The sequence below is a fragment of the Stegodyphus dumicola genome, chromosome 1 (assembly GCF_044657685.1).
Source record: "Stegodyphus dumicola isolate Sdum_Otavi_A_Nest chromosome 1, ASM4465768v1".
NCBI classification, from domain to species: Eukaryota; Metazoa; Arthropoda; class Arachnida; order Araneae; family Eresidae; genus Stegodyphus; species Stegodyphus dumicola.
This window is the reverse complement of record NC_140768.1, coordinates 40,008,138-40,020,889: the sequence shown is the minus strand read 5'-3', so window position 1 is coordinate 40,020,889 and position 12,752 is coordinate 40,008,138. Positions and strand designations below refer to the sequence as shown.

The 12,752-nt window shown below is 35.1% G+C and overlaps 1 protein-coding gene across 6 annotated transcripts in view; it reads left to right on the top strand.

Moving 5' to 3' along the window:
• eya (eya transcriptional coactivator and phosphatase 2) overlaps nucleotides 1-12,752 on the top strand; it is a 493,645-nt gene that overhangs the window by 463,770 nt on the left and 17,123 nt on the right. For all 6 annotated transcript variants that reach the window (XM_085814100.1, XM_085814095.1, XM_085814105.1 and 3 more), the window contains exons 13-15: nucleotides 3,440-3,529; nucleotides 3,775-3,833; nucleotides 12,323-12,483. In XM_085814100.1, coding sequence (XP_085670226.1) covers nucleotides 3,440-3,529; nucleotides 3,775-3,833; nucleotides 12,323-12,483 — 310 coding nt within the window. The remainder of the gene's footprint in view (nucleotides 1-3,439; nucleotides 3,530-3,774; nucleotides 3,834-12,322; nucleotides 12,484-12,752) is intronic.

Below are 12,752 nucleotides of genomic sequence, written 5' to 3'. Positions count from 1 at the left end.
AAATGTAATTCAATTTCTATTTAAAAGTTTTAATGCGTACTTTTTTAACTCAGGCAAGTTTTAATTTTTCTTTTGCTTTTTAATGTAAGTTTGAATCATTTAAATTTTACTTTTCCCGGTGCCGCTCAGACGGGAAAGTAGTTAGTGACTATGACAGCCGTACCAAAGGACCCGTGTTTGAATCCCAGAGATGGCATGGCTATAAATCTCCTGTCCGTGCATATAAAGCAACAGTCCGCCTAGTTAGGTGTCTCCATAATAAAGTGACCAACGCTTCCGGCCTATTATTGGCCAATGCCTAAAAATGGCTATTGGAAAAAGAAAAGTTTCCAAGAATTTGGTATAGACAAGGGTTTATTAAAATAAGTTAAGACATCATAGGTCTCTTCGTTGAAACTTAAGTATATTTATGTTATTTGGCAATGTGAAAAAATAAAAACTAGCAGATACAGAGGCTTTGGAGCTTTAATGGTGTGTCCCCAGCATTTACCATGTACTCTCAAGAAGTACGCCATATTATAGGTTGAAAGGTACTGCTATCTATCATTTAAAGAGTTTTGTGCGCACAAATACAAAACATAAGTAAAATTATCAGTACCCACACTTAACAACATAATTCAATCATTTTTAAAAGCAAAAAATGTACAATTTACAAACATATAAGAAAAACATATAAGAAACTGAGATCACTGAGCCGGGTAACAGAGTGGATATATATATAAATATATTTATATACGTTTGGCGCCGCCGATTGCAACTAAAATACGAGGTGAACATCTACATGTTATAGTAGTCATATATACAAAATTTCAATAATTCTTATAGTATATATAATTATTCCCATTTCCATAATTCTTATAGGATAATTAAATTATGAAGATTTTTTTTCTGCGTTGCATAAAACTTTCTGTGACATTTAATAAGTAAATGCATCAAATGGAGTTGAAGAATTCCTTTTCATAATTTCATACTGCTGCCATCGTGTATGTAATATATATGTATTTTAAAGTATTATATTACGCTCATATTTTTTAATAATGATTTATTAGTAGAGGCAAATGCACTAGTTGTTAAAGTATTTGATGATAATATTTTTCGTAGTAAAAGAATATCTTTGCAATGCAAGTTTTATTTAACAAAATTATACGAAATTTGATTTAAGTTAGGATAACTGATACGGTATGTTATTGCGACGTTAATTCTTTTAATGATATTGAAAAAAAAAAGTTGTTTCATTACATTAAATTTAAATCATGACGTGATATGTATACGTATTAATCTGAAGTATCCAAAGTTTATGTTTCCTGTTTTTTTTTTTTTTTTTTTTATTTTTTTTATTTTTTTTTTTTTTTTGAGAACATACAGACTCCCCGTGCACCACATATGTACAACACGGGGCTTGTTTCCTGGTTTGGCAAAAAAAAAATTATTTACGAATTGTTTGTTGCTTGGGAAGAATGAACTGATTTTTTTCATACTTAAATGTTTTTATGCACTTTCTTTTCCGGTGTACAAAGAACTCATAAATTTTGCTTTGGCCGCATCTGGCAACTTTGTATACAGTATATTAAATTAATTGTTCATTTTATGTTCAGTATATGGAATTTGTAACTATTACTTTGACCGCAGCCCGCTTATTTGGCGAGCTTGCGCGCTAGCTGTTATATAAATTTTAAATATTCAAAGACAAAATAATACTTATCTTGAAAACAATTGATTTTACGTAGAATAGAATATAAAGTGTTTTTAAACAAACAGCAATAGGAAGTGTACCGTAGTTGTTATTTTTCAAAATTTATATTAAAATCATTAAAAAGACAAATATTATGTAAACCCTGCAACCTGCAAAATGCCTTAACTCAATTTTATTCATAAAATTTTTAAATACATTTCTTCAAAATAGGTTTATTTTACGTCATTAAAGTATGATTGGGATATTTTTAACAAAAAAAAAAAAAAAAAAAAAAAAACTTTGTTGTTGCACAAAGTGTTTTAGAAATGATTCCAGCACTGCAATTTATTGCATTGATTCCTAATGTTTGTTTTTTATATGGCGCGTTTTTGCTTTCCTTTATACGACTTAAGAAATCGTAAAAGTCCAAAATGAATCGTTAGTTATACTGAATCAAAAGACATATATTAAAGCTACTAGAGTACAACTTGAATTCAAATATTATGTATAAATATAATATTATGTAAATAAATATTTCGTATTGTAGTATAACCACTGCATACAAATATGATTTCCCCGGCTGAGAACGAGAAAATTTCCCATATGGAGATCACAGCAGGCATGAAGGTAAATGCAAAAAAATAAATGAAGCTGAAAATAATATAAAAATGAAGCTAAAAAGAATCACATTCAAATTCATCATTAAATTTTAAGGACAGTAAAGTAAATATTAAATGTCACAGAATAAGTTTTCTTATTTGTAAACGAATTTGAACAAGAAAATCTGGATTCTGAAAATATTTAAGCAAGCAAGTTATTAAGCAAATTAAATAAAAACGTACCTTATCTTTTTATAGCTCTTGTTTTAAAAGAAGGCGAAATATTTGTTGTATAATGTGTGAAAATTTTAAAACTGCAATAGATACAGTTTTAGATATTGAATATTTAAAATCATAAGCGTCAAATAGTCGAAAAATCGATCGATTTCCCAAAATTCAGCAAAAATAACAAAACTTAGGTTAAAAATTTAATAGAAATTTCATTAAAAAGATTTTTTTTCAGTCTATCAAATGGTGTAAACACTAAATTTGTGAGATTTTTAATTTATTTGTTAAAAGAAGATATATCGTAAAATTCGTTTTAATATTAAATTTTAAAAAAAGTTAATCAAATTTCGAAAATATCGCTTTATCATACTGTACTCTCATCCACAAACAGTGTGTGTACAAAACTTTGAACTCAATAACTTAATCAGGAAGTTGTTTCAAAATCGATGACAAACTTTTTACCATAGCGACAAACAAAAAATAAGCTAATGCTGCCATTATAAACAAAAATATACATTCGATAGGATCTATATGAATGATAGCAATTAATTTCATGTATATTTAACAGATGGCAGCACCACATAATTCTCGACTCTTCTTCAAGCGCATATTTTAAAGTAATTCTCTGCTAAACGAATGAATATTTGGATAAATATTACGTAATTTGTGAATATGTACTTAATTGCAGCTTACCGATAGCATTCATTTTTACAATTTAGTATCTGAAAAGGAAGAACTCACAGTTTCCAAAAAAATAATTTGTTTTCAGTTTACTGGAATCTCAAAAATTCTCAAATTTCTCACTCAAAGGCCTACCCTGTGTTAAATGAGTTGTTCTTGAAAAAAGAAACATAGAATTATTTTATGTTGCAGTTGATGCTTTTTTGATTATAACCGTCTCCTCTTTGCATGGTTATTCTAAGTTTCTTTTCCATTTCAGGATCCTCCACTTTCAGTTCAGTTAGGATTGAGAATGGAAGAAAAGATATTTAATCTCGCTGACACACATTTTTTCTTTAATGACCTTGAGGTAAGTTATTAGTAGCTTTCATTATTTTAAATATCAGTAGCTTATTAGGGTATTACTATTTTGTGTTATTAAATATTACTAGTGAGCTTTATTATAATTCTACATTGTTTACTCGTTTTACTGAGAATCGTAATTTTTTCCCTTCAGAAAGGCAAATCTGTCAGCTTTGAAATATCTATACTATTAAATTATTGACACGTCATTAATTCTTATTTACAACACATCTACAAAATTTTATCTTACAGGAATGCGATCAAGTTCACATCGACGATGTTTCATCTGATGACAACGGACAAGATCTAACGTAAGTATTTTTTTTTAGAACTATGTGTATATACACACAAAAACTGGAATAAAATAGTAGAAAATCATGGCAGTAGTTGCAATGATTTAAAAATAATTTTTTAATCATGCAAGATTTTGTAGTGCAGTGCTGCCATCTGTTGATAGTCTTTGACAAAATTACTATACCTCCAAAATAGGATTTCTCTTCATTACTAAATTTCAAACTTTACGAATTAAGCAAGATATTACTATAAAATTAAATTTTACTTAATTAGTGCTACCCAATATTAATTATTAATTAATTATTACTATATCCTAATTAATTTAAGTTACTTTAATCGAAAGAAAGCAGAACTTTTGTGATAGAATATGCTACGTTTTCTAAATAAATGAGTTACAAAAGGGACTTAAGTACAGTAACAGAGTGTTTGCTCGAATTTTCAAAAGAACAGATTCTTTGAATTCATTATAAATATCTTAAAGTATTTTATGTATTTCTTCGAATGTTAAAGTACTGATATTTGAATTTTTTTTTTAGTGAAACATGTTACTCGTCTTACATTCAAAATATTCATTACATAAGTTTAAAAATGTAGCAGCTAAAAGCTCATACCGCTAAAGGAATTTAATGACGTAATTGTTAATTTTTATTTGATAGGATGTTTCCTAACAGACAAATGAGAATTTTTTAAAATATTAATTATACAAAGTGGGATGAATCTCTACTGAAAATCTAAAACTGAATTTAATTTTAATTTGAAACTATAGATGGCGCTGCAAAATTTATTCTAATCTAGGAATAATTCTTACCAATTTTTTCACCCTAATAAAAATAGCAGTTGAGGCAATTTTTTATTTGTTTTTATCTTAGAGGAGGCAGATTGGTTGTTAAAATCTGTGTCGTTTGGTAATAAATTATCTAGGTTACTAATTCATTTATTAAATTATGGCCAATTACTCTAGGGCTATGTGCCTTAAGGAAGGGATATCTTGGTACTCTTCTGTTACTGGGATCGGATCAAGGCCGGATTTACGTATAAGCTACACAAGCTATAGCTCTCCAAAAAAATTAAAACTGAGTGTAAATAGTATTAAAATATATTGTTGCGTGCGTACGGGTTCGTTATGAAATGAATGCACAAGTCCGATGAAAAATGAACAAAAATTTATTATTATCACAACAAAAATGCTTAAATTTTCTCAAATTATCATGCAGTATTACAATATCTCACAGTAGTTATCTTTTAACTACTCAAATGTCCAATAGAACGTAATTCAAAACAGCTAAAGAACGCTAATCCGCGAATTCGCTACAATCAACAAGAGCCGTTTTCTAAACAACAACAAACTAAGCAACTACTACAAACTGAGATGTTTTCCTCCTTTTATAAGATTTTAAAATCACGCGCTAGAATTTTCCAGCACTTTCTCGAAATCAAAAAGAGATATTTATTTATTTAACGCACGCGCTCTTGTATTTTTAATTTTTCCGGCTTAGCTTTCTTTTAATATTCGTCACGCGCTGCACTGCGCGACTAATAAAACCATTTAATTTATAATTGAACTAACATTAGCTTTTTAAATACCAAATTCGTAACACTGTCCCCTTCCCAAGGACTGCACGTCCCGGGCAGTACAATCCCTGGACAGGAAGCTAAACTTACAACTGTGGCATAAATGCAACTGAGGCATAAACATTACATTACAATATCAAACAATATAAACAATAAATGCAATAACTAACTTAAACAAATCAAATGCTATCAAATACTAAATAAAAAAAACAAATACTAAATACAAATCAAATACTAAATACAAATCAAATACTAAATGCAAATCAAATACTAAATACACATTTAAAAACAAAAAGGCCCATGGTCTGATACTATTTACAATTATTTACATTATGTACTATGGCCATAGTAATGAGCTAACCTGTCGTAATGAACGACTTTAGGTTTAGAGTTCGAAGACTTACGAATCCGAACCACGACGTCATTCAGCCTGTTCAGGACTGTCTACGGCCCATCCCAAGGTGACTGTAATTTCGGACAAAGTCCTTTCCGTCGAGTCGGATTCCACAACCACACCTTGTCTCCTTCGTGGAATTGATGTTCAGTAGCTCTTGTGTCGTATCGGGTCTTCATCTTCTCCGTCGCCAAGTTGACTCGCTCTCGTGCAAAATTGTGCATCTCTTCAAACCGGGCCTGGAGATCTTGAACATATTCCTCAGACGATGAAGGAGCATCCGGAGGGCGGCCAAACAATAGATCACAAGGCAGACGAAGGTCACGACCGAAGAGCATCTGTGATGGAGAATAGCCGGTAGTCTCGTGGACAGCACTGCGGTAAGCCAGTAAAAAGAGTGGTAATTTCTTGTCCCAGTCCTGTTGGTTTCTGGAAACCACTAATGAGAGGTTATTAAGGATGGTTCGATTGAACCTCTCTACCATGCCGTCCGACTGGGGATGCAATGGCGTCGTTTGAGTTTTGTCAATGCCAAGTAGTTTGCATAGTTCTTTGATTACTGCCGAGGCAAAATTCCTTCTCTGATCGGAATGTAACTGAAGAGGCACTCCGAACCTGGAAATCCAGTTCTGTATCATTACCTCAGCTACTGTGACTGCCTCTTGATCAGGAATAGGATAAGCTTCAGGCCACTTGGTGAAGTAATCAATGACAACGAGTATGTATTTGTTGCCATCAGCAGTTCGTGGCAGAGGTCCCAGGATGTCAAAGGCGATACGTTCAAAAGGCGCACCTACGTTGTAACGTTGCAGTCTGCCTCGGCTGCGTTTCCTCGGTCCTTTCCGACCTGCACAGGCATCGCAAGATCGGCACCACTTTTGCACGTCATTCTTTGCATTATTCCAGTAAAAGCGCTCACGAACTCTCTGTAAGGTCTTCATAATTCCAAAGTGACCTCCAGTAGGGGTGCTATGTAACTCTTTAAGGACATCAGGAATGCGGGATCTTGGAAGTATAAGTTGCCATCGGAACGTCTTCCCATCATCCGATTCGAATTTCCAATATAAGACGCCGTTTCGAATGTGAAGTGAATCCCAGAGTGCCCAATATTGTTTGGTTGTAGGACTACAGATAGAAATGTCCTGCCAGGTAGGTTTTCTGTTTGATGACTCCATTAAATCAATTATGGGTTTAATGTCGCGGTCTTCCAGCTGGTCTTTCCTGACTTCATCATCACTCCACGGTTCTCGATCAGCCGATGTTAATGTTGTAATTTGTCTTGCGACCGGAGTCAGCAGCTCGTATTTCGCTTCCACCCTGGAACAATATCGGCAGCTTTCTTGGCAAGGTCTTCTAGACAGGGCGTCGGCGTTTCCGTGTGATGATCCCTTACGATGACGGATAGTGATGTCATATTCTTGGAGTCTCTGTATCCACCTGGCTATTTGACCCTCAGGATTCTTGAAATTTAAAAGCCAGGTCAATGATGCATGATCGGTGCGGAGCAGGAATTTTCTGCCGTATAGATAGTGATGGAACTGTTCTACAGCTTTGACTATGGCGAGCAACTCTTTCCTGGTGACACAATAATTCCTCTCCGGTTTAGACAGGCACTTGCTCCAGTATGCCACTACACGTTCTTGGCCGTCTATTTCTTGGGACAAAACAGCACCAACACTTTCATTACTCGCGTCGGTGTCGAGAATAAATGGTTGGTCAAGCTGAGGATACGTCAGGATTGGAGCAGATGTTAAAGCCTCCTTTAAGTTGTTAAATGCATCATCGCATTCTTTTGTCCACAAGAACTTTTGGTTGCTCTCTGTCAGCTTGTGTAGGGGTCTTGCGATGGAAGAAAAGTCCTTCACGAATTTCCTATAGTAGGTGCAAAGCCCTAGGAAGCTTCTCAGCTGATGGACCTTTTCGGGACGTTTCCAGGATTTAACCGCTGATACCTTTTCAGGATCCGTGCGCACACCTTCTGCAGAGATGACATGTCCCAGGTAAGTCACTTCCTTTCGGAACAATTTGCATTTAGCGGGACTCAGCTTCAGATTGGCTTCTTTCAGTTTCTGAAGCACCTTCCTAAGATTTTCTAAATGTTCTTCAAAACTCTTTCCGACGATGATGATGTCGTCCATGTATATGAGGCAGGCTTCGTAGGAAAGGCCTTTCAAAACAGTTTCCATAAGACGTTCGAATGTTGCCGGCGCATTACACAGTCCAAACGGCATCACCTTGAATTGCCAAAGCCCTTGTCCCGTAGTAAATGCCGTCTTTTCTCGGTCTTCAGGCTGTATTTCTACCTGCCAATACCCACTCTTTAAATCAAGTGTTGAGAACCACTTGCTGCCAGAAAGAGTGTCTAGAATGTCGTCAATTCTAGGAAGAGGGTAACTGTCTTTCTTCGTAACCTCATTCAACCGGCGATAGTCGACGCAAAATCTTGTTGAGCCGTCTTTCTTTCTGACTAGGACGATGGGAGATGCCCATGGACTTACTGAAGGCTCGATGACATCGCTTTCTTTTATATCTTTTAACAGTGTTCGCACCTCTTCCTGTTTAGCAAACGGTAGACGTCTTGGATGTTGCTTGATCGGGGGATGATCGCCGGTATCTATTCTATGTTGTGTCAAACTAGTTCGACCCACGTCAGATGACGAGCGGGAGAAAACAACTTGAAGATCTTTAACGACGCGATCGGCAGCATTCCTCTCTTTATCGTTTAATTGCGCATTCTGCAATAACTCCGATGTAATTCTCTCTGAGGACACGGATTCTTGGATGTTACTCTTTCTTTCAACGGTGGTTACTGGAGTACATGTTGCAACCACTTCACCTTTCTTAATAATTCTCCCCTTCTCAGTTACATTGGCGACTCTCACCGGGATAACCGTTCTGGATAGGTCGACGAGTGTTGAGGCTACTAGTACTCCTTTTGGGCTATTACAGTTATTGGGATATTCTATGATGCCGTAGCGGAAATTTCTGTTTTCGGCTATGGATCCAGGAAGTAAAATTTCTGTTCTTGCCGGTATTGTGATATTGTCTTGTGCTATGATTTTATGGACAGATTTAACTTCATCATTGACTCCAAATAACGCTATGTCCTCAGATGTAGAATGCAATTCGTTATTTTTAAAGTCCAAGGAAAAATTGTATTTCCTTAGAAAGTCCAATCCGAGTATGCAAGAATCAGTGATCTCTGCTACATATGCCGTGTGATGGTAAGCGGCACTTCCAAACGTGATGTTAGCATTTACTTTTCCATCGATGTTGATCTTCCCACCGGACACAGTCTGTAGGGTAACGCAGGGCGGCGTCCAGATAAGTTTGCTTCCCAGTTGTTGAGCCAAATCTTTTCGGATGATGGTAACGTTGGCTCCTGTATCTATCGTCATATTGCAGGGAACTCCATTAATATGTCCTATTATGAAAAGTCCATTACTGCCGCCTCTCACTGCAGAAATCTGAAGCGCTTTAAACTGGGGCTTTTCATGATCTGGCAACCTCCGCCCCGCGAGATGGCCACTAATTAGTTTCCCTGCTGTTTGTTAGGAGCGGTCTTAGCATCCGTGCCCTGGGGTGTTCTGCAGTTTCGTCGGATGTGTCCTTCAGCACCGCAGTTCCAGCACTTTACGGTCAGTTTCTTGTCACCAATATTCTGTCTCAAGGCGTTCAGTTGTCTAGTTAAATCGTCTAGACGAGCAGTGACTTGATCCCCTGGCTCCTGGACTTGAGCAGCTCTGACTGGATGGCGGTCTCGACGGGTGGCTTGCTGGGCTGCCTCAAATTTCATGGCATACACTAAAGCGCTTTTCAGATCTTTAACATCAGCCATTCGCAGTGCTTTCTGTATTTCAGGGTCCCGGATGCCATCGATGAAATATTGCAGGGACAGGATTTCCCTTGTTTCTGTCGGGCACTCCGAAAAGGCGTGATGTGACAGCCTTTCAACATCCGTGGCGAGCTCCTGAAGCGTTTCGGTGAGCTTCTGTTGACGAGATTTTAATTGGAGCCTGCTGTAGTCTTTTAAACATTTCTCGCCGAAGCGCAGCTCCAAAGCGCCGGATAGAGCTTCGAAATCTAGCCTTTGATTTTCGGGAAGCGTCTGCAGGATATCCGCTGCGTCTGCTCTCAGAGAAGCGGCGAGATGACAGGCCTTAGCTTGGGGATCCCATCCATTCGCATCCGCAACGATAGAAAATTGTGTCCTATACACCTGCCAGGAGGTCTTCCCATCATATGTAGATAGTTTCAGAACGGAACGAGCAGGCATCGATAAAAATTTGAAACCTTCCGGATTGCTACCTGCCGTCGCTACGAATTTCTTTAAATCATCAACTTCTTTGGTGACCGCAGAAACTCTATCATTAATTTGTTGTTCCACGGCAGAAACTCTCTCTTCTATTTCTTCTTTTACCGAAGAAACTTTTTCTTCAAAGTTTCCAACTTTATTCTCAACTGCGTCAATTCTGCCTTCCATAACCTCGAATTTGTTTTCTATTACGCTGGTAATTTCTCTTTTCATCTCTTCTTGTCTTGCTTCAATCTTTTCCTGTCCTGCTTCAATCTTTTCCTGATTACATTTCATCTCTGCTTTCATTTCTTCTTTAAACGAGGCAAACGCTGATATCAGCTGTCTTAATTGCTCTTCCATCGCTCTTGTGATTGGCATTCAAATCCCACTTCTGACACCAAAAATTGTTGCGTGCGTACGGGTTCGTTATGAAATGAATGCACAAGTCCGATGAAAAATGAACAAAGATTTATTATTATCACAACAAAAATGCTTAAATTTTCTCAAATTATCATGCAGTATTACAATATCTCACAGTAGTTATCTTTTAACTACTCAAATGTCCAATAGAACGTAATTCAAAACAGCTAAAGAACGCTAATCCGCGAATTCGCTACAATCAACAAGAGCCGTTTTCTAAACAACAACAAACTAAGCAACTACTACAAACTGAGATGTTTTCCTCCTTTTATAAGATTTTAAAATCACGCGCTAGAATTTTCCAGCACTTTCTCGAAATCAAAAAGAGATATTTATTTATTTAACGCACGCGCTCTTGTATTTTTAATTTTTCCGGCTTAGCTTTCTTTTAATATTCGTCACGCGCTGCACTGCGCGAGAAATAAAACCATTTAATTTATAATTGAACTAACATTAGCTTTTTAAATACCAAATTCGTAACAATATTATAAGAGACTTATAAAGGGCCCCGTATCTCAAATAGCTTAGGGCTTTATCAAATGTGGCTCCGGATCGGATTCAGAAATGTACGTATGTATGCATATGTATATGTGTGTACACGCACATACATATACATACATGAACACATACATCCATCCATACATGCATATTTACATACATTTCTGAATCTTGTCCTGATAACAGAAGAGTACCGACATCTAAGATATTTACTATTTAAGAGAAATTGGATAATAATCAGATTAGTTTAACAGCAGAAATAGTTTTTTTTTAATATCAATAGTTAATAGTATCAGAGGTAATAATAATATGCATTATCAAAAAATATATTGATTATAAACGAGATAAAAAAAAAACGATTTTCAAATTTAACTTACGTAACAAATACTACATAAAAGCGTAAAAATATTTAAAGCGTGAGTTTAGATGAGCTGTTTCCTACCGATGTTATATTAAACGAAACAAACTATAAATATTACACGACTATTATTTTTGAACACCATATACATTTAAACTGATATATTATATTAATTCATCTATTACATATTGGCATACATTGGAATTGCATATTTTATCTTACTTCTCTGTTAAAAATATTTTTCCACTTGGCAAAAAACGTCCTGTCTTTAAATAAAAATAAAAAACAAGGTAAATCAACATGCGTAAAATCTTATATATAATCTTCGATATTAAAAAAAAGCAAGCGAATCAAGTGAATAATTATTTGACTTGTACTTCTTAGCAACATCTTGCAAAAAGTGTTATTGTACATCATAAATGCGATTGTGTGATTAATAAATAGGCATCTAAATATTCTGTAATATATACTGACATCAAAATTTTTAATTCTGCTACTTATGTATTCTTTCATCTGAATAAAATCGAATGGTGGTGATAAAATATTTTAGTAAAGTGCAGAATGCATTCATCTCTGTATAATTCTTTTTTTCCGTTTTATTCAGAGGGTAATAAATCCTTTTAGTAATTTGATATTTTTTTGTTTACTGCACTTTATTTTCGAAAACGAAATACAGAAACAAACACTGCTGATTTTAAAACTGGAATTCTTTTTTAAATGGTTTTACTTATTCGGTAATAAAATTTAGTTTTTTGGGTTGGCAACAGTAGATATACTTTCTGTTTAAGAATGAAACTAAACATTCGTATAGTTTTTTATATTTTTAAATTAAAATAAAAAAAATTATGGTGAACCGCTCTTTGAACTCTTAAATCGTAATAAAAAATCTTCGGGTTGTAAAATTCTTCCCTCAGCTAATAAAGCATTTCTATTTTCGTGCTTTCAGAAATCTTTTTTAATTCCATAGAAACTATAACTTTCAAGCCGATGGTTTCCATGCCGCTGCCACCAATGCGAGTCTATGCCTTGCTACTGGTGTACGGGGAGGTGTTGACTGGATGAGAAAACTAGCCTTTCGGTACAGAAGGATCAAGGAAGTGTATAACCAATACAGGAACAATGTCGGAGGTATTAAACCTTACACTTTTTCTTAACCTGATCTCTCATCCTGTTCTTTATAAGCAAAATCATCTTAGAAGTAACAATAATAAATTATAATGACAACTTGATCTATTAATCGTCTAAAATTTTATAGAAACCTTTTATTTTCTGTCGTTAAGCATTTTCTGTTTATAATTATTTTTGCATGAAAATTTAAACAGCTTGACGAGTTTTTGTGTACTATCTAGGTGTTCTTTATCAATGTGTTCTTTATCTACGTACCTTTATCTTATGTA